Source organism: Globicephala melas, chromosome 13, assembly GCF_963455315.2.
Source record: "Globicephala melas chromosome 13, mGloMel1.2, whole genome shotgun sequence".
Taxonomy (NCBI): Eukaryota; Metazoa; Chordata; class Mammalia; order Artiodactyla; family Delphinidae; genus Globicephala; species Globicephala melas.
Genome location: NC_083326.1, coordinates 48,788,383 through 48,815,731, shown reverse-complemented (window position 1 = coordinate 48,815,731; position 27,349 = coordinate 48,788,383). Strand labels below are relative to the sequence as shown.

The window sequence follows — 27,349 nt, the reverse complement described above, 5'->3', positions numbered from 1 at the left end:
CGGCCCGCGCTGCGGGCAGCGCTGCTGGCCGCGCTCGGTTCACAATCGCAGCGGCCCGCCCCCGCTCTCCGGACCTAGGCAGGCGGTGGCCGCTCGGCCGCTCCCGGGGCCACATGGCTGAGGGGGACACAGGGAGCGACCAGAGGCAGGTGAGGCCCCGGCGGGGAGCCGACCTTTAGGCTCGGCTCGGCCTCGCCTCACCGTTCCGGGCCTCCTCGGCCGAGGGGCCTCTGTCCGGGGCCGCCCCCGGTCTCGCCCGCACCGCCCGCGCCGGAGGCCGCGCCGTTCGCTCCGCCGCGTCCCATTGCCCCGGCGCTTGATCTCAGCCGATCGCTCTCGGGCGGGCCGCTTACGGGCGTCGGCGCCCTGGGCCTGCCTTGGGCGCTGTCATCGTCAACCATCAGCACGCGATTGAGCAGCTCCCGGCCGGAGGCAGAAACCCGGGTTCTACTCCCCGCCCTGTCCCCGCCGGGTCACCTTGGACAGGTCACTTAAGATCCGTTTCTGCTTTCGCAAAACGGGCAATAATAACACAGACCCTGGAGTCAGTGAACCTTCCTCCTCTTGGCGTTGAGCTTTCCCCAGCGCGTGGCTCACGTGGGCACTCTTAAAGCTTTTCCGAATGCGCTATGAGGACAAAATGAGACGATACAAAGTTGAATGTGTACTTTGCTTCCCATTTTTACCTTTAGGTCCGGTTTTACTCTTCTTTAAGCCGAAACCAAAAGAGTAATTTCTGAAACGTTTCGAGGGTTTGATGACCAAAAACCCCAACAACCGCCCAGCCTCGTGCCCAAATTCAAAACAGAAACAACGAAGGAGATAGCCAGTAGTAATACAGGGCGAATATAATAAGTAACAGTGCCACCAGGGAGTGGGGGCGTGGGGTTACCTGTTAAAAAGAGAAGGTGGAGCAGAGGAGTTATGTTTATCCTTTCACTTGTAAATCTCACTGCAGGATATGGGATTGCATGTATATTTTGGCTCAGTAGTGGTCAAAAGCACAGTGATGTAGTAGCAAGGCTGGTGCCAGTCATTGCAATCGTGTCTGGTACCCAGAGAGTAGAACATGGTGACCGGCTGCTGAGAACGTTTGGTATCGTTCATTCAGGGATCCTTCATCCAAGCTGGTGATGTTAAATACAAATACCTTATAAAGCAATAAGGAAAACTCAGGTTTTTAGGGTCGGTGCATTCTTTGACTTTTTTTCCCCCCATCAACCTCTTTCAGAATGAGGAAATTGAAGCAATGGCAGCTATATATGGCGAGGAATGGTGTGTCATTGATGACTGTGCCAAAATATTTTGTATTAGAATTAGCGACGATATAGATGACCCCAAATGGACCCTTTGCTTGCAGGTATTTTTGCCCTTCTCTACAGCCATTTTCCAGTTACAGTGTTGACTCTTGTATGATTGACTGCTATTGTATTCCTCTAATGATTATTCTTGTGTGACTTGTTCTGAATAGTCTTTTTGTTGTTGGCTTTTGTTAACGACTGATGATCTAAACGTATGGGTAATTAAATCTCAGATCACTCTCAAGTAATGCTTTCATAGATGGTCTCAATCTTTTCTCTCCCAATTATTTTATTTATTTAAGTGTTCTTAATGTACCATTGGCAGACTTGAGTTTCACTTCCTTTCACTATCCAGTACGTTTAATAGAAGAGAGTCTAAACCTCGGAAGATGACTAACATTTAAGAGGAAGAATAGGTTAGTTATTTAGATGGTTCATAGAGTAGATACTCATTTCTTTGTTAGTTGGGAATCAGTTGTGGTTAGGCTAAATGAAAACATCAGCTATGGCTTTCTATTTTAATGCTTATTCTTTGATGACTGCCTATACTTCCAACATAAAAGATGCCAAATTGAGTTTTTGTCAAAGTGTTTGTTTTTATAGTAATACTGATTTGAAAAGAAACGTGCATGGTTCTCTATTAAGTGTTTGCTATTTAATGTATTTAATAGTGTCTGGTAGGATTTTTTTTTTTTTAATTTCTTCAGAAAAATATCTGGAACATGTTATAATGCCGCTCTTTCATTTGGGGTTGGGGTATAATGCCCCTATTTCAGTTTTTCTTTTCCTTTTGTCTTTGTCCTCCCCACTTATTTTCTAATTTTCATTGCTTTTATACTTTCTCTGCAAATAATGATCTCCTTCTTAAAAGATTGGCATCATCTTAACAACATATTTAAGGCAGAAGCATAAACATGAGGTGGGAATTCTCTCCTGAAATTTAACAAAACAATGGTGTTGTTTCTTAGTTTGGCACGTTAGAAATCTGTCCAATGACTGGCTTTATGAATGTTGTTATTTTTGAGCCATGATGAAGTATAAGCAGATTTGTTTTTAAACTGCTTTGTAGGTGATGCTACCGAATGAATACCCAGGTACAGCGCCACCTATTTATCAACTGAAGTAAGCTATATTTCTACATTTATATTTTTTTATAAAAAGATTATACTTTTCAAAGATTGTTTCTCTGTACTGTACATTGTGTTTATATAGACTACCTTATCAAAATGTATATAGAAATTAAAAACACCTTTTGGACTTGATGTAGAGCATTTAAACTTAAAAATTAAATTATGTAAAAACACTTTGAAGTTTGCCACTTAGTATAAAAGAGAATCAGAGGATCCATAGTGGGTAAAATAGCTACAGAATTGTCTTTAGAGACGGGGGGAAATCTTCCTCTTTAGACAACCTAGCAATCTAGAAACCTTGGCCTATAGAGTTGCTCCTAACCTGATTCTGCTGGCCTCGCCAGTTCCTTGACATGCCTCTGTGTAAGACGGCCTGCCTTCCAGGAATCACCCATGGTGCTTGTGGTGCTTGTCCTGCCCTTGTTGTGGAGGAGCCATCTCAGCAGCCCAAGCGCAGTCTTAATGAGTCATGACGTGTTGATTGCAAGTAACCTTTGATCCAGCTTGCCCGCTTGACCTACTAAGCTGTGTAAACCTGTGCAGACAGAATTGCATTAAATCTCAATTATAAAATTTTTACCTTCCAGTCGGATTGTCTTTTGTATGAGTGTTTTAAAACCATAGCGGTAAAATTTGCTATTACTCATGGTTCTGTAATTTTTCATTTTTATTGACAATGAAAGATATTATAGAATGCTTGTAAACATCTGTGCCCTTTTCAGAAAAAGTTGATTATTTCTTTTACAGTCATGTGGCAACTGACTTATTTGTTAGAGTTGTTTTTGAGACACCAGTTAGAAAAAATTGGGAAGCCCTGATAGTGTGGCAAATACTGCGAATCTGGAAATTTAGATTCTGGAACCTCCTCTGCCACTTAGGTAAACTAGGGCAGATTGATGATATCCTATGAACTCCCCTGTTTTTTAAGCCATATTTTAATTGAATAATAATGGTGTTGGCTTCATCATGGTTTTGGGGGAGGAATAAATGAATTAATGCCAATGAAAGCATTTTGGAACTGTATCGATTTATACAACATAACATAACATTTTGATGAAAATAGAAAAATTTTTAAAGTTAAATAAAACCAGTTTGTCATTAATCAGTATTTTTTCTTTGAGATATAAACACAATCTTTGAATAATCTTCTTTATTTTGTTGTATTTAATCTTAGTGCTCCTTGGCTTCAAGGGCAAGAACGTGCAGATTTATCGAATAGCCTTGAGGAAATATATATGTAAGTGATGGATGATTAAAAAAAATTCTATGAGTGACTCTATTGTGGGCCTTTGTTGGAATCATGATATGTTAGGGCCTTTTCTAAACTTTTTGTTAAGCTGCTTTTCCATTAACAAAAAGAATATACTTGAAAAATCCTTGAAAGATTGGTTGTATAATGTAATTTTATGTATACATTTGATACGAATTCTGCTTAGAAACAAAAATACACTATTATTTAGAACTAATAGCTATAAAGACACTTAGCCAGCTTGTGAAAGTAAATTCAGAGATACTGCTCTTATTTTGCTATTTTCATAGGCTATGTTGAATGAAACTGGTAACAGCAGAATCCTAAGCATAATTATTCATTAAACTACTATATATTTTTAATGGTAATGTTCTTGTATTAGGCCATAAGACAGAGAGTCTATTGATATACTGTATTTTTCACTCTTTCATTCATTCAACAAATGCTATATGGCAGGCATTGTACTAGATCCTGGATACGCATAATTAGCAAAAACAGAAATGGTCCCTGTTTTCATTTAGAATTTGCAGGTAGGGGAGATATTACTCATAACATTGTAAAAATGAATGTCACACTGCAGCTGTGATAAGTTCTGTAAAAGAAAGATTTGCAGGTAGGGGATTATTACTCATAACATTGTAAAAATGAATGTCACACTGCAGCTGTGATAAGTTCTGTAAAAGAAAGATATTAATATACAGTACTAATTGAGTTTGAAAGAAGTCCTGACCTAGTCTAGGAGGTCAGGGATGGCTTGTTTGACTTAAGAGCTGAGTTACGTAAGTGAAGATAACTCCAGTGAAGGGCCACAGCATGTGCAAAGGCTCTCTGTCAATGAGTTTGGCACATGTCAAGATACAACGTAATGGTGGTATTAAGTGGGAAAACAGAGGGGAGGAGAGAAGGGAACATGGTGGGAAAATGACCTAGTAATAAGGTAGGCAGGGGAAATTATGGAGAGTCCTGTAGGCCATGTTGAGGATTTTTGTCTTTATCCTAAGGCCTTTGGGAAGCAGAGAAGAGTTTTAAGTGGTGTGATGCCATGATAAGATTTTCATTTTGAAAACACCATTCTGTTTCTGGGTGAGAACTGATTGGAAGGGAGCAAGAATAGATGTGGGATATCAGGAGGCTAGTGAAGTAGTCCAGAGAAGATATTTCTGTGATTTGGGTTAATTTTAATGAGATACATTAATTTAGTACAACAAATAATGTTCTGGAACATCAGTTTTACCAGGAACTGGTAAGGATCTTCTTATATGTTGTAGGTGGCTACCCCATTTGGCACAGTGAGAGAACCCCCTTTGTATCTGTGGGATCTAGACCAGGTTTCTTTTCCTCACAGAATATTTAATTTAAAAATGCTAAGTCTTCATGGAATTGATTCTATTTGTTCCTTCCTAGAGGAAGTGTGGTCTTCCTTGAGTTCCTAGGTTTACACTTGACTCTGGAAGTAACCAAGAACTGGACATATCAATGGGAGAGGCCCCCATTTAGTGATTCCATCATCCTCAGCATATAAATATTACATGTTTTCTCAATGAAATGTTTTCTGATACCTGTCCCTGACCTTACTGGCCACTCCAACTTTTGTGCCCCCAACAAACTTCTTTCTGTAATCTTTTATTTATGCCTATTTACCAATTTATCTTCCCCCTAAAGTAGAATAAGATAAATATACTGCAAATTTGCTCACCAGTGATGTCGTAATTATACATCTTACAGTCATTTTTCAGTTCTTATCTTACTTGACCTCTGTAACTTTTGGTGGTGTTGAACACTTTCTCTTCTTGAAAAATCTTCCAACACTTGGCTTCTATCCTGTTAATCATATTCATCAATTAGATTTTTCTCCTATCTATGCACAATGTCATGCACTCTGAAATGGCTTCCCATCTGCCTTTTTTCTGCCCCAAAAGTGCCCCCCTTTATTAAGAGATACCCTCCTATAAGGACACAACTTGCTGTTCTCCCTAAGTAGTTCACTTGAGCTACTAGAGAATTAGGAAGGATCAGAAATAACAAAGGAGTTTGTTCTAAAGATAGGATATGGTTCATACTGTCTTGTTTATTAAAAACACTTGAAAATAACCCCAGTCCAACAGTAGTATTTTCACACATGTGGTCTAAATAGAAATATACATTCAGTTTTTAAAAGTTTTGTGTGACAACTTTTAATCATATTTTCCCATAAAATCCCAGCAGGGGGCAACAAGTGAAAAACACTATTAGTCACTGAAAATTAAACATTTTAAATGTATGGATATAGTTCTTAATGTTTATAGTTTAATTATGTTCTAAATATTGTAACATTATCAAGATTTTCATATTTATTTGGCATCATTTTGAATGCTAAATTTTATTTTTGCCTAGATAAGAAGATGAACTATGTTTTTTCTTATGTAAGGAGGGACAAAGTCTGAAAACTAAGTCTTTCCAGTAAATATTTTATGAGTATCTCCTATATGCTCGCACTCTGTTAGGAGTTTGGAATTTAAAAATTAATATGGATTAATTGTGTACCAACAATATAGTGACAGTTACTGAGAGGTTTGGACCAAGTGCTATTGTTTTTAGAGGTCTCTGGGCATGTGGTGAGGTTGTAAAGGAGGGTTCCATTTTGAAGGTGACCTTTGGGTGTGGTGTTTGGCAGGTGATCAGAGGGGGAGAGATTTTCTGATAGAAGGAACTGCATGAGCAAAATCATGTAGGTGCGAAGCAACCTGGCATCTTCAGAGTTCAGCAGATAGTTCAACATGCCGGGGATAGAAATTGAGGTAGATGTAAGAAAAAAGAACCTGTAAGCTGGTAAGGAGTTTGGGCATTATCTTATAGGCTGTAGGCATTTCAGGCAGGGGAGTGATGTAATGAGATTTGTGTGGCAGTGTGGAGGGTGGGCTGTGAAGAGTTTGAAGGGACACCGTAGGAAAAGCAGTCAGTAGCTAGGAGGGAGGTAGTGGAAACCTTTATGAAGGCAACAAGAGTGCAAGGGAGAAGAACGGTCAGTTAAAGAAGTACTTAGGCACATAAACTAGGATTTGGTGATTGTGTAGACGTAGACTCATTTGCTTATCATACCTTATTTTTGTTTAAACATTTTACATACGGATATTTTGAATATATGAAAATAGTTTAATAAAACAAAAGGTAAATAACAGATTTAAAAATACTTTGAACATTATACTAATTGGTGTTAGGAGAAAATGAAAAGGATTAAAATTTTTTTTAATTTGAATTTATGATAGTCCATTTCAACACTATTTAATTTAAATCCAAGGAAATGATTAATTTCCCACAGCTCTTCACATTCTGATGTATCATGAAGTCTTAGGTTTGGAACTTGGAGAGTGAGGCTTGTCAAAGCAGAAAGTGCACTGGACCAAATTAAACAGGAAAGGAAAACTTTCTTCAAGACTATTGCAACAGGGGAGAGGGGCAGAACTCAGTCTGAACTCAACTTCCTGAAACAAAAGGCAGTATGGTTTTTAAGGGCTGGGATGAGCTGTAGAAAAGCACTGGGGGATGCTGGGGGGAGGTTGATCAGTGAGAGTGTCCAGCACATTAAGTTTCTTCCTGAGTTTGCAAGTGTGTTTCTCTGTGATTAGGCTATCTGTGTTTGCAAATTGTGGCTCATCAGGAGTTAGGCCCCTACCAGCCAACAGAGACTGGGAGATAGGGCACTGTCTTCCTTGATGACTACATTTCAAAAGAATGGCTCCCAGGTCCTTGAGAAAGACACTCCTAGGTTCTAACACTGACAGAACTTCTAAAAAGATGTCCATAATTCCAAAGGAGCAAAGGAAGAGAGGTCAGGACCTAGAGCCAGGAAGCTTAGCCTGTCTGAATTTTAGTCAAGCTGATGTTAAGGCTGTCTTTGTCAGGCTTCTGGAGTCAGTTTTTGAAATAGTGTGACCTCTTTCTCGTCTGTAAAATGAGGATAAAAGAATAATATCATTGTAAGGATTAAGTGACATAATCCATGTAATGTATTTTAGCACTATATAATAGCAGCTTTCAATTTTGTTGTTCTTGTTAGAAGAATCATCTCATCCAGTTTTGTCATTTTGAAAATGAGATGATGGAAACTGAGATCAAGTGATTTGTCTAGGTCACACAACTTAGTAGTACATTGTAGTGAATAGCTTTACCCTTAAGTCAACAAATATAAATATTGGAAAATTAAAGATACAAAAGTTAGAGCCACAAGTAAAACAAGAGTCACAAGTAACTTGCCTTCTGTTTGGATCATTCTGAATTGGATAATAGTTATTTAAGTGTATTTAATCGCAGCATATCTCAACTAAAATATCAGTTTTTAATCCAAGTTGATCTTTTATTCAGTTTGAAACAAATTTTGTTCTAGACTTTTTATATTCAGCTACTTTACCATAACTTAATTTCATAAATAAAAGCTTAGCATCTCACCCTATAATGAGTAGTTCTCAGATTTTGTACCAGTTTTTAGGATTCAGCTGACTTCCTCAAGGACCATTGGGTGAGAGGACGAAGGGCATAGGAGGGAAGACTACAGCTTCTGTCTGTTTCTGTGAGAGATTTCATTACAGCGAAGGCAAAAGTTTGAAAACCACCAAATCCTAGTCTGTAGTTAAAAGATATGAACAATCAACTATACTTGAATCAAAAAGATATGAACAAACTATTGTCATGAGAGAAAACACAAATACAGCAGTAATAACAACAACAATAAAAACGCCCAAACCACCATCAGTGATAAATTTGGGGGTCCAAGGGAACAAATAATTTAATTTTCATTTTCTTTAGGAAACGTTTCACATCCACTAGAAGTTCCTTAAAATGGATTTCAGGAAGTCTAGTTAAATACTAGGGAAGAAGGAATCATTTAATAATTGATTATGGGCAGAGTGCTGTTGTATATTGTTCTGCAGGAAGCCATGGGCCAGAGGAGAGGAAATTTGGAGTTAAGGTTTAATTTCTTTATTATTAGGAAAAATTACCTATTAATTGTGAAAATTCTTCCAAGGTATTTTCCATCGTCCCCTGCCCCCAATAGTCCCCTAACAACAATAACAACAAATCTGAATGTGAATATATATATATTCACAGAGGGATGATTTTCCTGTCTCAAAGGGTGGTTATGAATGAGGATTAAGTGAAGTAACAAAGCATTTTCTACGTCTTACATAGTAGGTGTTCAATATACACTGGATATTAGTGCTACTACTTTTGGTGATGATGATGTGATGAATTAAATAGAATGAGATTAGGGGATGGAGAGAATTACATATAAAACCATACATTTGTAAGGATAATAACTGTAAACACTGAGACAGGGGACCCCATTTTCTCATTCACTACCATACCCCCAGGGCTGCACGTAGTACTTGGTGTATAGGCAAGGCCCTTAAAGATCTGTTGAGTGAATTAAGATAGGTCCACTTGAAAAGAGACTACTTTTGTAAAGTAAGGCAAGATGCTGTAAATCTGTTTTATAGGTGAGGAAACTGAGACTCAGAGTTCAAGTGTCTTACTTGCCTAAGGACACAGCTGCTTGATAGGAGAGCAAAACACAGTGGGCGACCTGAGCTTTGGAGTAAGTCTACATTCACTTTCTGGCTCTGGACTTCTTACTGCTTATTGTCTTAGACAAGTTAATTGATCTTTCTAGGTCTGCTTTCTCATCTGTACAATGGGGAAATAAAACCTACTCTATTAGACAATTATGAGCATTAAATGTGTTGATACATATAATGTACTTTGGGCTTAGTATATACTTAGTACATTTTACCTTTCTCTGTCTGTATACCTCTCAATCTTTTATTGAGAAGAGAGGATGGGAGTAGGAATTGTTTAAAAGAAACTCAACCAACATTCTCAGTTTTTTAAAACCTTTCCAACTGACTTTTGCTCTCTCTAAATAAGACAGGTTGCCAAAGTACACGGAGGATTGTTTTAGTACTCAGGAGTTACGGGTGAGATGGAGGGTTTGAGGATACAGAATTATTTGAAAACAGTGTTGTTTTCTTCTGTATGCTTGCTTTGAAATTTCCCTTTGGGTGCTGATGAGTGATGATAAAAAGATGATGGTTTCAAGAGCAACTGTTAGGGGAAGGAGGTAAGGTGTTATGAAGTAGTATGATGATTTCTTTAAACACACTTATTAAAACTTATCTAAAATTAGTGTCATCTCCTAAGAGTAGACACTTGGGCCTTTATTTTATTGCTGTTGCCATCATTTAACATAATGCTATGGACGTGAACTATGACATGTTCTTTTTCTCAGTGAGCCTTTGAGATGGATTTAATTATCTGAGGCAGCCAGACAGCTATTTGGAACCAAAATGAATCAATTTGGGCAATAGAATACTTTGTCCAAAACAAAATAAAAATATAAAGTTTTCCATTGATTGTCTTTTAAGTCTTGTAAATTGGCTTTCTGAGGGAGTTTCGCAAATGCTTTGTATTCTTATTTGTTGAAATAAGTACATAAAAAAAGTGGTTTGAAATTGTTCAAAAAGTTTAGAAAAGCAAGCAATGACTGGGCATCAATACTACAATTATATTCGCTGACAGAAACTAAATCATATTTATATCTATCTTAATTCATCCAGTTCAAGTTCAGAAATTTTCTTTCCCCTCTTGGGTTGCAACTCTTCTACTTATTTTAAGTGAGCAATGTTAATTTTAATTTGGGAGCCAGTTGGAATTTTTAATGCTGATGTATTAAATACTCATCCACAAATGTTAGTAAGTTGCATGTTTTTATAAATTCCTCTTTAAAAGGCATGGCTAGGGAATTCCCTGGTGGTCCAGTGGTTAAGACTCAGCTCTTTCACTGCAAGGGCCTGGGTTCAGTCCCTGGTCGGGGAACTAAGATCCCACAAGCTGCACGGCACAGCAACCCTGCTCCAAAAAAAGGCACAGCTAGATTGCATATAATTTCTTAGATTGTAAATATGTCTTAAATTTGAGAAGGAAATTTTTTTAACATCTTTATTGGAGTATAATTGCTTTACAATGGTGTGTTAGTTTCTGCTTTATAACAAAGTGAATCAGCTATACGTATACATATATCCCCATATCCCCTCCTCTTGAGTCTCCCTCCCACGCTCCCTATCCCACCCCTCTAGGTGGTCACAGAGCACCGAGCTGATCTCCCTGTGCTATGCAGCTGCTTCCCACTAGCTATCTGTTTTACATTTGGTAGTGTATATATGTCCATGCCACTGAGAAGGAAATTTTTAATAACACCTTTTCCCCCTGAATTTTGTTTAGACAGAATATTGGTGAAAGTATTCTTTACCTGTGGGTGGAGAAAATAAGAGATGTCCTAATACAAAAATCTCAGATGACAGAACCAGGTAGGTTTGCTCTTTTAATTTACAGTAATTAAATTTTCATCTAGATATTTTCATTGAAACTTTTAATGAAGATCTGTATGCTGTTTTATGTTATTATATGATAAAATATGTTTCTCTGGAAAGTTCTTTACTCATGTAAATATGGTTATTTCTTTCTATAAGCTTTAGACTGCTTGGTTTCATATTACTATAAACTCTTATAGAAATAGAATTTTATGGTTAAAGAACTTGGGTCAAAAATCTTTGCTTTCTTGGGGCTTCCCTGGTGGCGCCGTGGTTGAGAGTCCACCTGCTGATGCAGGGGACACGGGTTCGTGCCCCGGTCCGGGAAGATCCCGCATGCCGCAGAGCAGCTGGGCCCGTGAGCCATGGCCGCTGAGCCTGCGCGTCCAGAGCCTGTGCTCTGCAACAGGAGAGGCCACAACAGTGAGAGGCCCGCCTACCGCAAAAAAAAAAAAACAACTTTGCTTTCTTTGACTATTGTTATGGTAATATGAACCATGTAACATTCTTCATGAATTATTGGACTATATAAGTTAGATATTAGCTTCACATGAGTGTAGTGTTTATAGAAAAAGAACTTTGGGAAACACACTGACCAGTATTTAAGATATAAAAATTGACTTTGAAAGTTGATTCTTTAATTGAGATAGAATTCACATACCATGATTATTCACTCTTTAAAATGTATAATTCAGTGGTTTTTAGTTTATTCCAAAGTTATGTAACCATCACCACTATATAATTTCAGGACATTTGAAAATTGAAAATTGATATTTTGCTCTATTATTATAGTTTTATTGAATCATAATATACAACAACATAGAAATTTCTTATGTTTTCTATTTACTTTGCTAGTCTTTGTTCCAGTTACTACAAAAGCCCTTTAGAGAGGAAAATTACTAAGCCTCACTTTATTTCCAAATAGAGTTTTATTATTATCACAGATAGAATTATTTTCAATTTGGGGAGAAGGGGGATTTAAAAAAAAAACAAAACCCAATAGTCTATTTACTAATTTTTAGAAGGTTATTTACATGGAACCAATTATTAAGGATTCCCTTACCAAAATCAGTATAGATTTAAAGTTGATAGAAATATATATTTTTTCAGAGCATTTTACTGTTTCTCTATAGAAGCAAATGTTTTTACTGTTTCCATTAAAATCAAAGAGATAAATGGTCTGAAGATATTCTGATCTTGGGACAATATTTTTTTGAAGTATTTTCCTTGACTTTTTATGATTCATGTTCTGATTTTTGCAGCATTTCAGGGCATCTGAGAAGGGTTTTGAAACCTCAAAACAAAAATTGAGTTTTGCCAATCCACCATTCTAGAGTGTGGGATAATTGCAAAAATGTGGGATAATAAGCAAAAATTTAGGACTCCAAAAAGCTTGGAATCACTGAACTATTAGGAAATTTTTTAAATTATTGATCTTAAAATGGTATTTTCCCTTTCCCACCTATATCTATAATTTAGTTTAGCCACACTAAAAATTTTCGAGTTATTGATTTAGGTTGTATAATTTATAATTTGAAAAAAATTTGTTTAGAATTTTTTAATTAGAAATTTTCTAGACTTCATATTAAAATGGAAGGTTTAATAATTCTGAAAAATGAATAAGGGTATAAGCTAGTGATCAGGATATCTCATGAGAATTTTCTTCTCCAGGGTACCTACTTGACAAGTAATTTATTTTTATTTTACTATTAATCTTCAGTACATATTTATTCTTTACTATTTCATTTTTTCTACTATAGAAATATAAAATTTTTTTTAATTTATTTATTTTATTTATTTATTTTTGGCCGCATTGGGTCTTCGTTGCCGTGCATGGGCTTTCTCTAATTGTGGCGAGTGGGGGCTACTCTTTGTTGTGGTGCACAGGCTTCTCGTTGTGGTGGCTTCTCTTGTTGCGGAGCATGGACTCTAGGCATGAGGGCTCAGTAGTTGTGGCTTGCGGGCTCTAGAGCGCAGGCTCAGTAGTTGTGGCGTACAGGCTTAGTTGCTCCACAGCACGTGGGATCTTCCCGGACCAGGGCTCGAACCTGTGTCCCCTGCATTGGCAGGTGGATTTTTTTTTTTTTTTTTTTTTTTTTTTTTTTTGCAGTACACAGGCCTCTCACTGTTGCGGCCTCTCCCGTTGCGGAGCACAGGCCCCGGACGCGCAGGCCCAGCGGCCATGGCTCACGGGCCCAGCCGCTCCGCGGCGTGGGGGATCCTCCGGGACCGGGGCACGAACCTGTGTCCCCTACATCGGCAGGCGGTCTCTCAACCACTGAGCCACCAGGGAAGCCCTGGCAGGTGGATTTTTAACCACTGCGCCAGCAAGAAAACCCCAGAAATGTTAAATCTTGAAGTAATTGTATACTATTTATAGTTTTAAAAAATTCTGAACTAATTTTAGACTTACAGAAAAGTTGCAAAAAGAGTAGAAATAGCTCTGTTATATCCCTCACCCTGCTTTCCCTAGTAACATCTTACATAAGCATATTATAATTATAAAGAACAGAAAGCAAACATTGGTATAATATTAACTAAACTAAAGAGCTTATTCAGATTTCACTAAGTTTTCCACTAATGTTCTTTCTGCTGTTCTAGAATTCTGTCTAGGATTCTTGGTTGCATTTAGTTGTTATTTCTCCTTACTCCCTTTTAGTCTATAAATAGTTCCCCAGTCTTTCCTTCACTTTTTTGACCTTTCATGACCTGACACTATTTTGTGGAATGTCCCTCAATTTGAATTTGTCCATTGTTTTCTCATGATTGGAGTAAGATTAGGCATTTTGGCAAGAATATCACAGAAATGATATTGTATCCTTCACAGTGTATTATATCAAGGAGCTAATGATATCAATATGCTTTATTAATGGTGATATTTACCTTGATCCTTGGTTAAGGTGGTATCTGCCAAATGTTTCCACTGTAAAGTTACGGTATTAATCAAGCATTCTCCAGAGAAACAGGCCAATAAGATGTGTGTGTGTGTGTGTGTGTGTGTGTGTGTGTGTGTGTGTGTGTGTATTATAAAGAGATGAGGAGGGAAGGAATGGTTGGGTGCGGGGAGAAGGAGGGAGGGAGGCAGGGAGAGAGAGAGATTGATTGACTTTAAGGAATTGGCTCATGAGATTATGGACGCTAGCAAGTCCAAACTCTGCAAGGTAGGCTGACAGCCTGGAGACCTAGGGAAGGAATGATACTGCAACTCAAGTCTGAAGGCTGTATGTTGGCAGAATTCCCTCCTCCTCTGGGGAGGTCAGTCCTTTTTCTTTTAAGATCTTAACTGGAGTCTCACTTGCATTATGGAGGGCAATCTGCTTTACCCAAAGTCAACTGATTTGAATGTGAATTCCATCCAAGAAATACCTTTACAGAAACATCTAGAATAGTGTTTGACCAAATATCTGTGTACCATGGCCTAGCAAGGTTGACATATAAAATTACCAGTTACTGTCTTTCCCTTTGTAGTTGATAAGTATCTTGGGGGAGATACTTTGAGGCTATGCTAATACCCTATTCCTCCTTAAACTTTAACCTACTGATTTTAGTATCCATTAGTGTATCTTATCAACAGTATTTGTAAACAATATGGTGTTTTAACAATATGGTGACTTTCATTTCCTTCTTGCTATGATTAATTGGAATTCTGAGAACAAGATGTCTCTTTTCCACATTTATTTATTTGATTACTTATATTAGTATGAACTCATATTATTTTATTTCGTGAGTTAAAATTCCATACTGTCATTATTTTGTTGCTCAAATTGTACCAGGTTTGGCCTTTAGGAGAGCTCTCAGGTAGGCTCCTGTGTTCTTTTTATAAGCTTCCATTGTTTTTTGAACATTTCTTTACTCTGGAATCACAAGATATTCCAGGATCATCTTGTATTTTCCTTGTCCCAACCCTGGAGTCAACCACTTCTTGTAGGAGCCCTGGTTCCTTCTGTTGAAGACTGGTGTCTAGAGACCAAGACTAATGGTTTTTTAAGTGTAATTTCTTACTGTCTTATGATCATTCATCATGTCTCATATCCAGACGTAAAGAAGAAAACTGAAGAGGAAGATATTGAATGTGAAGATGATCTCATTTTAGCATGTCAACCAGAAAATCCAGTTAAAGCATTGGATTTTGATGTCAGTGAAAATCGAACAGGTATAATGTTATTAGTTTATTTTGAGGAAAGCGGGATGGTAGCATTATGAATGGAATTTCTATACCATTTGGAATGGTATAGAAATTTAGTAAACTCACATTTTAGGAAATTCTTATTAATTTGTAGAGAATTGGGTTATTTTTTTTCTGTCTCCTGGCCATTTTGGTGTTTGCTAGGTCTATCAGAATGGTGAGGAAAAAAATAGAAATTTACTTTTTTTCTTTTTTTTTGCTATTTATCTGGAGTTTTGAATTAGTGGTGAGAGAAATTGAAACTAAGAAAAGCTGTGTTAATATTTTCAGTTCACATCCTGCTTTATATTTTTACTTTGAAATCCTTAGCTGTCTACTGATAGCTCAGAGTTAAATTTTAGTCTTTGCTCACAAATATAAATACAATAATTGAAGGTACAACCACTGAATTAAAGCTAGTGAAATGCCTTTAGGATTTTAGTTTTTGCTTAAGCAAATTTGTTCCATGATAAAGTAGTATTCAGCTTATGGATAGGTTGATGTGATAAATCAGCTCTATATTTCTATCAGAATGTATGTTCCATTTTAGTATTTTAAAATTTTGAATGATATAGTCAGTTTCCTCAAGTCTCTTACAAAAACAAGATAGACCAGAGGGAATGTTCATTCTCTTTGAAGGTAGGGAGTCCCCTATGCCATTATACAGTAGCTTTTAAACAGTAAATGAAAATTTAAAGCTCTTGCATAGTGTCTCAGTATTAGTGGAAGGGGACAAAGAAGCTGTGAATGAGTGGGGAAGAACACCCAGTATACCTGCCCCTGTTTCACTCTAAGTAGTTCCCATTTTATTCATACACATATTTGCAGATTTGGCATAGGATGTCTTTTGGGAAAGAAGATCCACTATTAAAAGAAAAAGAGTGAAAATCGTAGTCATAATAAATCACATCCAGTTCCTATTGACCTTAGTAGTGTACTAGTGCAGTGGTCACAGTCTGTTCAAGAAGAGAACACTACTGGGGGAAGGAAGAACATCCTGCGTAAACCTGGCTTCTCGCCATATCCTGCCACAAACCAGTGCAGTGATTTTTGGCAAGTTATTTAAAGTGCTCCAGAAATATTTTTACACACGTTACTTGAAGTGTTTCATCACTTATAAAGCAAACTGACTTGGTAAGATTCAACAGATCAGTGAATAGAAATAGAAAAAAATTAAATTCTTTTTTTCTGAATAACTTTTCATCCTAAATGAGGCAGGTGCAGCAGCTAGGATGGTTGGTAAGTTTCTCATCTAAGTTAAGGGTAAAATTAATGGTTTCCAGAATAACTGGAAATCACAGTACTCGATGGAATACCAATTTGGTGTACTATTGAGACATTTAATTCAATCCTATGAAGTAGGAACAGTTTTATTAGCAGAAGACATTATATTACAGCTATACAAAATAAAGTCATAGATTTCCCAACCCAGAGGTCCATCAGAAGTAAAATGAATAAATACTCCATATTAGCAGCTGTCAATCTTTTTGGTCTCAGGACCTCTTTGTACTCTTAAAAATTAGATGTTATATCAACTTATACAACTGAAACAACTCCAGGATTTGAGTCCCAACCTACCATTACCACTGGGTGACCTTAGCAGGTGAAAATCATTTATAAGTCAAGTAGTTTTATCTTAATGTACAATATATTAGGAAACTTTTTACTTAAAATTATAATTTAATTTTAATAGACAACAAGTATTTGTTATTTGAGTTGATTTGCCATATAATTTACATCTCTCTCCCAACTCCCCCCACTATACCATTGCCAATTTTTCAGTATTTGAATGTAAGAATTTAAAAAATAAAAGTAATATAATTCTTTAAATTTATAGAAATAGAAGAATTACCTCCGATTGATCATGGCATTCCTATCACAGACCGAAGAAGTACTTTTCAGGCACACTTGGCTCCAGTAGTTTGTCCCAAACAGGTAAACTTACTGTGTCCAGTTCACTTTGATGTTGTTTTACCAAAGTAATTCAAGCAAATGGTTTTGCAATAATATCTTTGTTTATACTATTACATTTAATTTTCATGCAAGATAAAAATTATTTGCTAATTTTCTACCTCCAAATTATTGGGAATCATGGAATATTTGTTTCTGTTTATCACTGCTTTCAAAATTGTAGCCAGACTCTGATTAGGGCTTAACTCTCCAATGGATTTTCAAAGAAGAAAAACCCATTGTGGTGGTGTAGAAAATTATGATGCTTAATATCAATAGCTTGTTGAAAAATTATTTGTCTTATCATGTGAGAGTTCTATAAAACCTAGCCTGTTCTATTGTTGCCCAAGTAAGGGGACTGTGGACAGAGTGGTTGAGCCCAGTCTTCCCAACCTGAATTCCTTTTCCTTTCTACTTCCTGATTTTAGGTGGCCTGATATCCACCAAAGGATATTATATGGGAAAATCTTCAGTCAAAAATAGTATTCCTAGGTCTTTGTCTTTCTCAGTCTCTTTTCAGCAGAATCATTTTCTTCTTCCTTGCTGCTATAATCTAGCCTAAACTTTATTAATGTAAGAGACAATTTCAGTACACCTATAAAGTTAAATTAACCAGAAAAGTCTAACTAGCTTAGCATAGGTTTTAAGCATTTGTCTCTTCCCTTTGGTCTCTCCAAATTCTTCTAAAGCCCTGAACTATAGGAATACAGTTTTTTGCACCAGGCTGCCTTTTCACTCTCTTTTAGTCTCTGGAAGAGGAAGTTCTTTCCTTCATTGATTTGTGGTCAAAATAACAGATTTTGGTGCAAGCTTCTGGGCTTTTCTCTCAGGAGCCCTATTTTGCCCTTGGCCATTGCTCATAATCTTGTTGCCAGGGTCCTCCTTAAACATTCCATTCTGAATCTCTCCATACTGGATCCTTTTTCCATTTCTGATTATAGTCACTTAGACTTACAGGATTATAATTTGTGAGAGCTGAAATAAATCTGAGAGGTCAGTGTCTACTTTATTAATCAGGAATCTGGGAGTCTGAGAAGCACAAGATTGCACAATTTCTGATCCAAATTGGTCTCTGTATCTCCAGCTCGGTCTTCCTTACCTCCAGTATTTCTTCTGTGCCCCTTGCCAACTACCTTTCTAAAAGATCTGACCACGTGTCACTCCTCCCCCACATACCCAGTAATCTTTGCTGATTTCCATTGGCTACAAGGAAAATATCTAAATACATTATACAAGGCCCTTTGTGATAAGACCCTACTTTAATCATTCTGATACATCTTCTATCATCTCATTCATACTCTGAGGTAGAGCTACATAAAACTATTGGTCACTTCCTGAATCTTTCTCTTTTATGTCCCTGCTAAGGTTGACAGATAAAATACAAAATAGCTAGCTAAAATTGGAATTTCAGATAAACATTATTGCATAGGCCATACTTATAATTTAAAAATTTGTGGTTTATCTGAAGTTCCAATTTAACTAAGCATCGTTTATTTCTGCTTACTAAATCTGGTATGTTTGTACATGCTGTTTCCTCTAAGTGGAATGGCTTCTTCTTGCCCCACTCCACTCTTCCATTTTGATGCAGAACTGTCACTTATCTTTCAATACCTGGCTCTTGTTACCTCCTCTATGAACCTTATTTGACTCCCAGAGAGAGTTTTGGTTTTATAACATTTAGAACATACCATTATTCTGTACCTGTCACTTTGGTAAGTTTTCAGAGCTCATTTCTAGAAATTCTTATATTTTCGTTTAAATTTCTCTATACAGTATGGGGAAATTTTCTTATGTACAAGTACCTTGGACATGGTTACTTCTCAGATATTTGTTGATAACTGGTGGTCAAAAATACCAGGTCTATCATTTTTGTACCAATTAGAGAACCAGTTTTTGCCCCTAAAATGAGGAGAAAACTTTGGAAATGGCTTTTTCAGAATGTAGTTGAGTTTTTAAATAACTCTTGTTAATTTCACTACAATAGTATATCGATATGCTTTAAGGTTTTTTTTAGCATTTATTTACAGAGCAAATAAAAAGTATACATTAGTTTATTTACATTACTGCTGTTTTTAAGGTGAAAATGGTTCTTGCCAAATTGTATGAGAATAAGAAAATTGCTAGTGCCACCCACAACATCTATGCATACCGGTAAGTGATCATCACAATTTTAGGAATGTGCTTTGTAAAAAATGGGGGAAGGGACTTCCCTGGTGGCGCAGTGGTTAAGACTCTGCGCTCCCAATGCAGGGGGCCTGGGTTCAATCCCTGCTCAGGGAACTAGATCCCACATGCATGCCTCAACTGGGAGTTCACATGCCACAACTAACGAGCCAGCGAGCCGCAACTAAGGAGCCTGACTACCACAAGTAAAACCCAGTGCAACCAAATAAATAAATATTAAAAAAAAAAAATGGGGAAAACTGATGCATGATTTAAAAAAGCAACAACTATTATGTGATTTTTTTCCACTGTAAAAGTAATAATCATGTGTGGAATATTTGGAAATGGCAGAAAAAAAATCAGAGGAAAAGTTAACCATTTTCTGGCATTAAGTGTAACTGATATTGTGAAATATTTTCTTTTTTATTCTTTTCAATGCTTTATTCTAGTATCAAAATTTTTCCTTAGTGTAACAAAAGCATTTTTCCATGTTGTTATAATTGCTTTACAAACATTATTTTAATGGCTGTATAATATTTGTTTGAGGCTCCATACCACAATTTATTTAACCATTTCCTTTTTGTTTTAGTTTTTCATTTTTTCTAAGTATTATAAAGAATAGTCCCATGAACATCTTTGTGTACTTTTTGCATTATTTCCTGAGGATAGCTTCTGGTTGTTTCATATTGTTTTTTGAAATGAAACAGAAGTATAATCAAAAAGGAAAAAGGAATAGATTCCTAGAAGTAGAATTATCAAAAAGTATGAACGTTTTTGAAACTCTTGATACATACTGCCAAATTTTTTCTAACGTTTTTCTTTTAAACCAATTTATGCAGTGAATTAAGACTGCTTCTTTCACTACATGTCTTTTAGTTTTGAGTACGAAGGTTTTATAGAAATCTGCTGATTTGTTAGTAAAGAGATGAAGGGTATATTTTTTAAATATGCAGATTAGTACAGACTTACAGAACATAGTTTAGGACTAAAATAAATCAGAATATAGACATAGGAATTTGGTGCAAATTTAAAATGTGATTCAGACTATTTGTAAAATCTAGGCTATCTAAAACTCAAAAATCTCAAAAATATTTATCACTTTGGATAGGTGAGTTTTTAATATTACTAAGTCACATCCCTTTAAGTGCCCAATCTTACCAAAAAAACTATTTATTATTAGAGTATCACTACACAGAATTTTGGTTTTTCCTTAGTGAGTTAGGGTCATCAGTATAAAAATGAGGGATTAGACTGTGCTTGGTCTCAGTGATTAGAATGTGCTGTAAAAGTATTGATAGGTACTATTCATTCGTCCCACGTGTTTGTTGAGGGCCTACTCTGTGTCATGTGCTTTACATAAGTTAAATCTAATTATTTCAGCAACTGTGCCACTGTAAAAAGGTTAACTTTTTCAAGATCACATAGTCGTTAAGTGGTAGAGCTGAATTTGAGAATCTAATTTCATTTATCTCTATCTTATTCCTACATGGCCACGTTGGCTGCACCTTCAACAGTTGCTAGACATGATACTGATCTTAAGTTATCAGAAAGTTAAATAATGTGCCGGATACTCTATTTCAGGCCCCAGATTTTTGTTTTTTTAAGTACTTGAGTATTTTTGCTTATTAATGGGTGATCTGCATGTAGCAGCCCCTCCAACTCACCCCCTTATATAATTGATGCTTGGGAATGAAGGAGCTTAGCTTGTCAGAATTGTATGTCAGATAACAATAAAAAGGCATAAAGTGGAGGCTTGAAGGACTCCACTGGGAGTTAAAGAAATAACCTTTATTTGGTACATGGACTTTGTGTTGTGTATTTTGAATGCTTAGGGTCCTTTTAAGGTTACTTCCTGGTTCTGGGGCTGTGTTCCTGCTTTGGAGTTATGGGGCACTCTTCAGGCTACTCGTACACACAGCTATCGGATGCTGCATCATTATCTTCCTGGCATGTGAGGAAAGGGTTAGTGAAAATGTCCATGGTATTTCCTTTTTTTTTTTAAACCTAACAGTACTGATTTATATAGTCAGATTTCTTCATTTGTTCTGTAAAGTCAACCCCGGAATCCTTTTTGCCTTAAATTTGCCATATAAAATTTTGTTTAATAGTACTAACTTTCTTTTCTTCAAATGAGGCCAACTCTAAATAATAGTAGAGCTTGGTCATAGTAGGTGGGCAGTAAATATATGAGTGAATGAATGAGTAGATGGGAAGATGAATGAATGAATAGGATTGCTATAATAAAATTAATATAATTGACTTAGGTGTATAGATAAGGTAATATTTGGCTTTTTATCACCATAACTGGAAAGATATCTTTGCTATATTTGCCTAGTCCTAGATTGTACCATTTGTAAGGGCCTAAAAAATGCACTAGATGGCATACCTTAACCGGCACTGTTTTCTTTTTATAACTCACACTTATTTGCCAAGCTTATTCATCTGCAATGTAGCCCGTGCTAACTTTCTAGATAATTTAAATGGGTAAAAATACCATGATTTATCTCTGATACTGATAACTATCCAGGGGGAAATTACAGAGAAAAATAAATCTTATAATTCTTAGAATGGGGAAGATAGATAAATGTTTGGCAGCTAGAATAAGATGTTAGGAAAGTATAAAATATTAACTTAATGTTGGTTTTATCACCTCCATCTTTTTTATATACTTTTTTTCTCTTTCACTGGAGTTTAGGCTCTTTGATGACAGGAGTACACCACTTATTTCTTTTATACCATTTCATAGCGCCTATTATGTGCCTATAATGCTTATATACAGTTTATTCTCAGTAAATGTTTTTTAGTGACCATTCTCTATAATCTCAGCTTCAAGATTAAATGAAGTGGAGGAAGTGTCAGATGTGTAAATTCACCTTCCCATAATTGTAGCATTTCTGATTTAAAGGAGGTACCCTTGATTCCTAGCTTTCCAAAATATAAAAAGTGAAGCATACTGGATAGGAAATCATCAGTGAAAATATAGCTAATTTATAGTTCAAGAAAGATTTTTTTAAAACAAGTAATGCTGATTTTGGAAATAAATTGATGGCAACAAATATGAAGGAGTAACTTTTATTATTGAATACAATATTTCAAGGTTTTAAAGTGTAACACTGTCACGTGTATTTCTAGAATATATTGTGAGGATAAACAGACCTTCTTACAGGACTGTGAGGATGACGGGGAAACAGCAGCTGGGGGGCGTCTTCTCCACCTCATGGAGGTAAGTGTGAGTTAAACCCTGTTAATCCTGTTCTGTGAACCATAAAATTTCTCAACAAAATTCATTCCTAAATTCCATTTAGGAATAAGTAAATCAGTTAGCCTATATAACATGAGATACTTTGGTTTTATTAGTAGTTAGTTTTTGAACATCGATAGAGAGATAATTTTAACCACTGGATGTGGCGCAGAAAGCAAGAGGTTAATAACGAGTGCTGTGCTTTCAAGCTCTTTCAGTCGTAGACAATAGAAGATTATCTTCAGCTCTGGAAAAACTTATCCTTTTTGTTTTATGACAATTTCCTCTCCTCTATTTTCTCTGTTCTGTCTTTGCAGAACTCCTGTTAGTTAGATATTGGACTTCTGGGTAGATCCAGAATGTTTCTTTTTTTATTAAGTTGTCCATCTCATTGCCTTATTATGTTCTAAGACATTTTCTTGACCATCTTCCAAAATTTCTATCAAATTAAAATTTTTTTTAGCAACCATGTATTTAATTTTCAAGAGTTCTTTCTTGTTCTCTGTTTTTCCCTTTTCATAGTGTGCTGTTCTGCTTTTATGGATACAATATCTTCTAAAATTTTTCTGAGTATACTAATTAGTGTTTCTTTTTTTAGATGTTTTCTTCCTTAAATTTTTCCTAGTCCATTTTAGTTTGTTTATCTTGTCCTTTCTCTTTCATGCTGCTGGATTTTCTTCATCTGTCTGGTGATCATTGATTGTTCATTAATTTTAAGAATGGATTGGTTTTTTCCTAAGGTAGTTGCTATAGTTTCTTCTGCTATTGTATGTGGAGGTTTGTTTTCTAACCAGGCCCTTTCCTTGATAGGAACTCTGTGGGGGTCAGGCCTGTAGACTGGTGGGCTTCACGTTAAGGGCAGCATTTGACAAATGTCAAACTGAGGAAGACCTTACTGGTAGGCACTAGTGATTACTCATGCAGCCCCAGTTCTCTCTAGCTGTTTTGTTCAGAAGCAGGTTTTGTGTTGCTGTTTGACCTAGGGGTAAAAAACTGCCTAAGCTAAGCTATTCTGGTTGAAGTCACCAAGAACTGGAACCCCACTGCATGATCTCCCCTTCACTCTGCCTGGTGGTCCCCAAGTTTGCAATTCAAGGACACTGTGGAGCACAGTGTTTGTTTTCCAAATTCCCTTCTCATTCTAACATTCTGTCCCCTGAATTGTTATAAATCGCACTCTGCTTGCTCATGGTTCTGCCATTAAAGTCGGGGAAATTTTATGTGCAATTTTATGTATGGGTTTTTTCATTTTTCTTTAAACTCACATCTGTACCTGTCTATATTTGTATGTAATTATGCTTCTGAAAATAACAGATTTTGAATGTGAGAAATGTCATGGTGGTGGTATCACGCTGGTATGGAGGGATTTTGCTAGGACCAGATCGCTTCAAACATATCAACAACTGTGCCAGAAACATTCTAGTGGAGAAGAACTACACAAGTTCATCAGTAAGTGGTTACTGATATTATATCTAGAGAGTTTCTCACCACTGCCTGTGAAATTTAAAAAGAAAAACGAAAATTAAGAGTGAAGCAGAACGAGTGAGGTGCATTAGAAAAACCTTTGGACTAGGAAACTGGAAGCTTAGGTTTTAGTCAGAACAGTGTGATTGACCAGTTGTGTGACCTTGAGAGGATCACTTCATCTCTTCAAACCTTAATTTTGTAGATTCATGGAGTTTTATAAAAACCTTAAAGACCAGTTAGTTTCCACTCCCTAAAATTGAGACCCATAGAAGTTATAGCTAATGCTACAGTGAACTGGATAGTCTATAAAATTCTAACATTCTCTGTTAGTGTCATAGTGTATCCCCTTTCCCCTGGCATGCCTTTAGATGCCTTCTTCCTTTATACTTCGAGGTTTTTTGTCTCGTATTTCGGATATGTTCATATCTCTTTTATTTAAACTTTGGAAAATTAACAATGGATTAAATAGTATTGAGAGGAACTCCCTGGCTGTCCAGTGGTTAGGACTTTGCACTTCCACCACAGGAGGCATGGGTTCAATCCCTGGTGAGGGAAGTAATATCCCACAGGCCGCACGGTGTGGCCAAAAAAAAAAAAAAAAATACACGCACACAAAAAAATAATTAAAAAAATAAACGTATAAATAATGTTGAAATTACTCAAACATAAATCTGTTAGATAACTGAGATAAATGAGTATTTTCTTTGATTATCCTTGATTGTTTCAGAAATATTAAAATAGACTATAAATGAAAGAGCCCTGTAAAACAGAAAGATGGTACATATGGAAGTAATTATACTTTCACTATTATACATATTCTATATGACTAGATTTAAAAGTCCTAAGCTAGTACCTTCATATAAATGTAGGAAGATACTACATTGATTTATGTCTTTTTCAGGAGGAATCATCTAAGACTTTGGGAAAGAACAAAAAAGTAAGAAAAGACAAGAAGAGGAGTGAACATTAATACCTGAAACTGTATGAAAGGTTAATTTGCCTATAATCATATACAAATCCCACAGTCATCAAGGAATATGTTGTGCAGAGAGAGAATCCTGGACTGTTCAAGTCAGCCAACTCATTGGGGACACCAATATTATCTTTTCTTCTTTGGCTGTATCATCTGCCAAAAATAGAGAACTTGTGATATTTTCTTGAGTGTTTCAGGCTGATTCAGAAGGATTAATTTGAACTTAATCACCACTTCATATAATTTTAGGAAGGTAACAGTTGCCCAGGGCAGTACCTGAATTAACTGTGCATTTCATTACATGTCAAGTGCCTTTGTTAGGTGGGGAAGAAGTGTCTCTAGAGGAATATAAATACCTGATTTCTTGTCATCGGGATTCTCGTTTTGTTAAATGAATATCACCTTTTACTGCTTTTTACTGCTCCGTATGGCTTATTGAAATAGGGGCTCATTGAAGATTGATCTTAGAGAGTTTCTTCTTGTGATTTTAGTTCATAAGTATGTCACCTTTCATTTTATAGTGCTCATGGAGTGATGGATTAAGTGAAAATCCAGGAGTATCCATCTGCAGTTATGTGCTGAAGTGATAATTCATCTAACAGATTCATTAGCATAAGCGTTATGCCTCAGTTTCTGTCGCAAATTGGTGATTGTGAAATTTCAAAAAGTGATTTTCTAGTCTCTGCTTTTTTTGTTTAATTCTTGTACTGTTAAGCAATAAATATGGTGTGCCTGTAGTCTCCTCCCACCGCCGAAATGTGTTGGTGTAATATTCTGGTTTCTTTTAACAACCTGGAAGTACTTTCTTGTGATCTTCATTGAGAAATTAGAACTATGCCAGAAGCTGTGCTATGGTTAACGGAACATTTATGGAATGGGGTAGAGGTGGCAGAACACCACTGGTGTAAGGTGAGAGTGTGTTGTGTAGTTCTGTAAATGTGATGCACATTTCCCATCCACACTCCTCCAGCTATCTTTCTCAACTCCATGACTTTGTGGAGAGAAAGCAAATCTTTGACTGGAAAAACAGAAAATCCCTCTTTTTTTCCATCTTCCTTTCATCAGTGCTTTATAAAAGTTCCTTCTTTCATCTGCAAGTTGTGCAGTTTACCTCTAGGCATCTAGACAATAAATTTATCCATGAGATATAAGTCATTAACTGTTCCCTTTTAGATAATGATTGCAAACAATTATTAAAAATTATTAATTGGTCACAGATTTACTTGAGATTCCCTTCCAAAGAGAGGGAACAGAAATAAGGAAGCAATTTGGGATGGTGCTGGAACATGGAAGACATCAGAGAAGAGTGGACACAGATTTTTTTCTATTCTCTGATGTTTGACCTTTAAGAGATCTAACATCTTAACTTGGTATTTTTAATAAGAATCTAGTAAACAGCTTTACACTAGGATGGATTTTGAGAAGTAAAATCTGTATTGGTTGTAAGTGTGTTTAATTGTTGTAACATATTTATTTAAAACACTTACCTCAGAGTCCATGAAAAAATTAAGTATGTTTTATGTATTAACTGTTAAAATAATTAAAGACCTTAAAGACCATTAATTAACATTAAAAATAACTTCACAATTTTGGCATGTCAAAACCTGTGAAAGAAGATATAAAACAGTAAGAATTGCTGCTACAGAAAAATGAATGTGAGTTAATTTTTCTGCAACACTAAATTTGAATTCCCTTTTAGCTGTTTTATCCAACATTTATTTAGGTCTTTATAGAAAACGTTTTTATCTCTGATCCCATTTTCCCTTATTAAAAAAATATTTTTGCTTCTTTCTTTTATTAACCACATTTTCCAGACTAAAAAACCCTAATATCCTTTGCCCGAAGTCAGATAGTAAAAAGGAGAGACCCAAAAGTCTCCAATTCTGGAACGTGAGTTATTTTACACTCTTCATTATGGACCCCTAACTAGTTATAGTATCTTTTTGTCTATTTAAAATTTGTCTGTTTAAAATTTTGTCTATTTAAAATTTTTGTCTATTTAAAATTTTGTCTATTTAAAATTTTGTCTATTTAAAATCTTACAAAGTAGCAAGTAATGGGAATAGCAGTATGATTTAGAAGTATATATCATGAAATATATGGGAATAGCAGTATTATTTGGAGGTATATATCATGAAACATTTGATAGATACCCATTTGAAGAGACATTATATCAAACTAATCACAACCAAGAAAGAATAGCATGAAGCAGATACTGTTTGAAGGCAGGTAAAATTTATTGCAGAAATTGTATAGTCACCTGTAATTCCACTGTCTAGAGATAACTATCATTAACATTTGGTATGTACGTCCTTCTATTTTTTTCCTATGCATGATTTTGTATATATGGCTATTTTTCTTTCCATA

The 27,349-nt window shown here is 36.1% G+C and overlaps 1 protein-coding gene across 19 annotated transcripts; it reads left to right on the top strand.

Moving 5' to 3' along the window:
- The first annotated feature begins 2 nt into the window (after positions 1-2).
- IMPACT (impact RWD domain protein) lies at positions 3-25,719 on the top strand. Of its 19 annotated transcripts, none has more exons than XM_060310600.1 (13): positions 3-149; positions 1,232-1,360; positions 2,371-2,423; positions 3,606-3,668; positions 10,935-11,020; positions 15,060-15,176; positions 17,026-17,123; positions 19,216-19,289; positions 21,134-21,263; positions 22,468-22,524; positions 23,353-23,440; positions 23,857-23,991; positions 24,911-25,719. In XM_060310600.1, exons 1-13 carry the CDS (start codon positions 114-116, stop codon positions 24,922-24,924), a joined length of 1,080 nt encoding a protein of 359 aa, XP_060166583.1. In that variant the 5' UTR covers positions 3-113; the 3' UTR covers positions 24,925-25,719. The 19 variants fall into 19 exon arrangements, 15 of the variants coding, with proteins under 15 accessions (XP_060166583.1, XP_060166589.1, XP_060166588.1 ...); XM_060310602.1 differs by lacking the exon at positions 3-149 and adding an exon at positions 412-486; XM_060310606.1 differs by lacking the exons at positions 21,134-21,263; positions 23,353-23,440 and adding an exon at positions 23,261-23,282.
- Positions 25,720-27,349: the final 1,630 nt, after the last annotated feature.

Bases quoted from the DNA above. Each gene is read 5' to 3' on its own strand.
- IMPACT (XM_060310600.1), top strand. From the start codon at position 114: ATGGCTGAGGGGGACACAGGGAGCGACCAGAGGCAG. The intron at 15,177-17,025 runs GTATAATGTTAT...TTAAATTTATAG, and splicing joins TGTCAGTGAAAATCGAACAG to AAATAGAAGAATTACCTCCG. The intron at 23,441-23,856 runs GTAGGCACTAGT...TGAAAATAACAG, and splicing joins AACTGAGGAAGACCTTACTG to ATTTTGAATGTGAGAAATGT.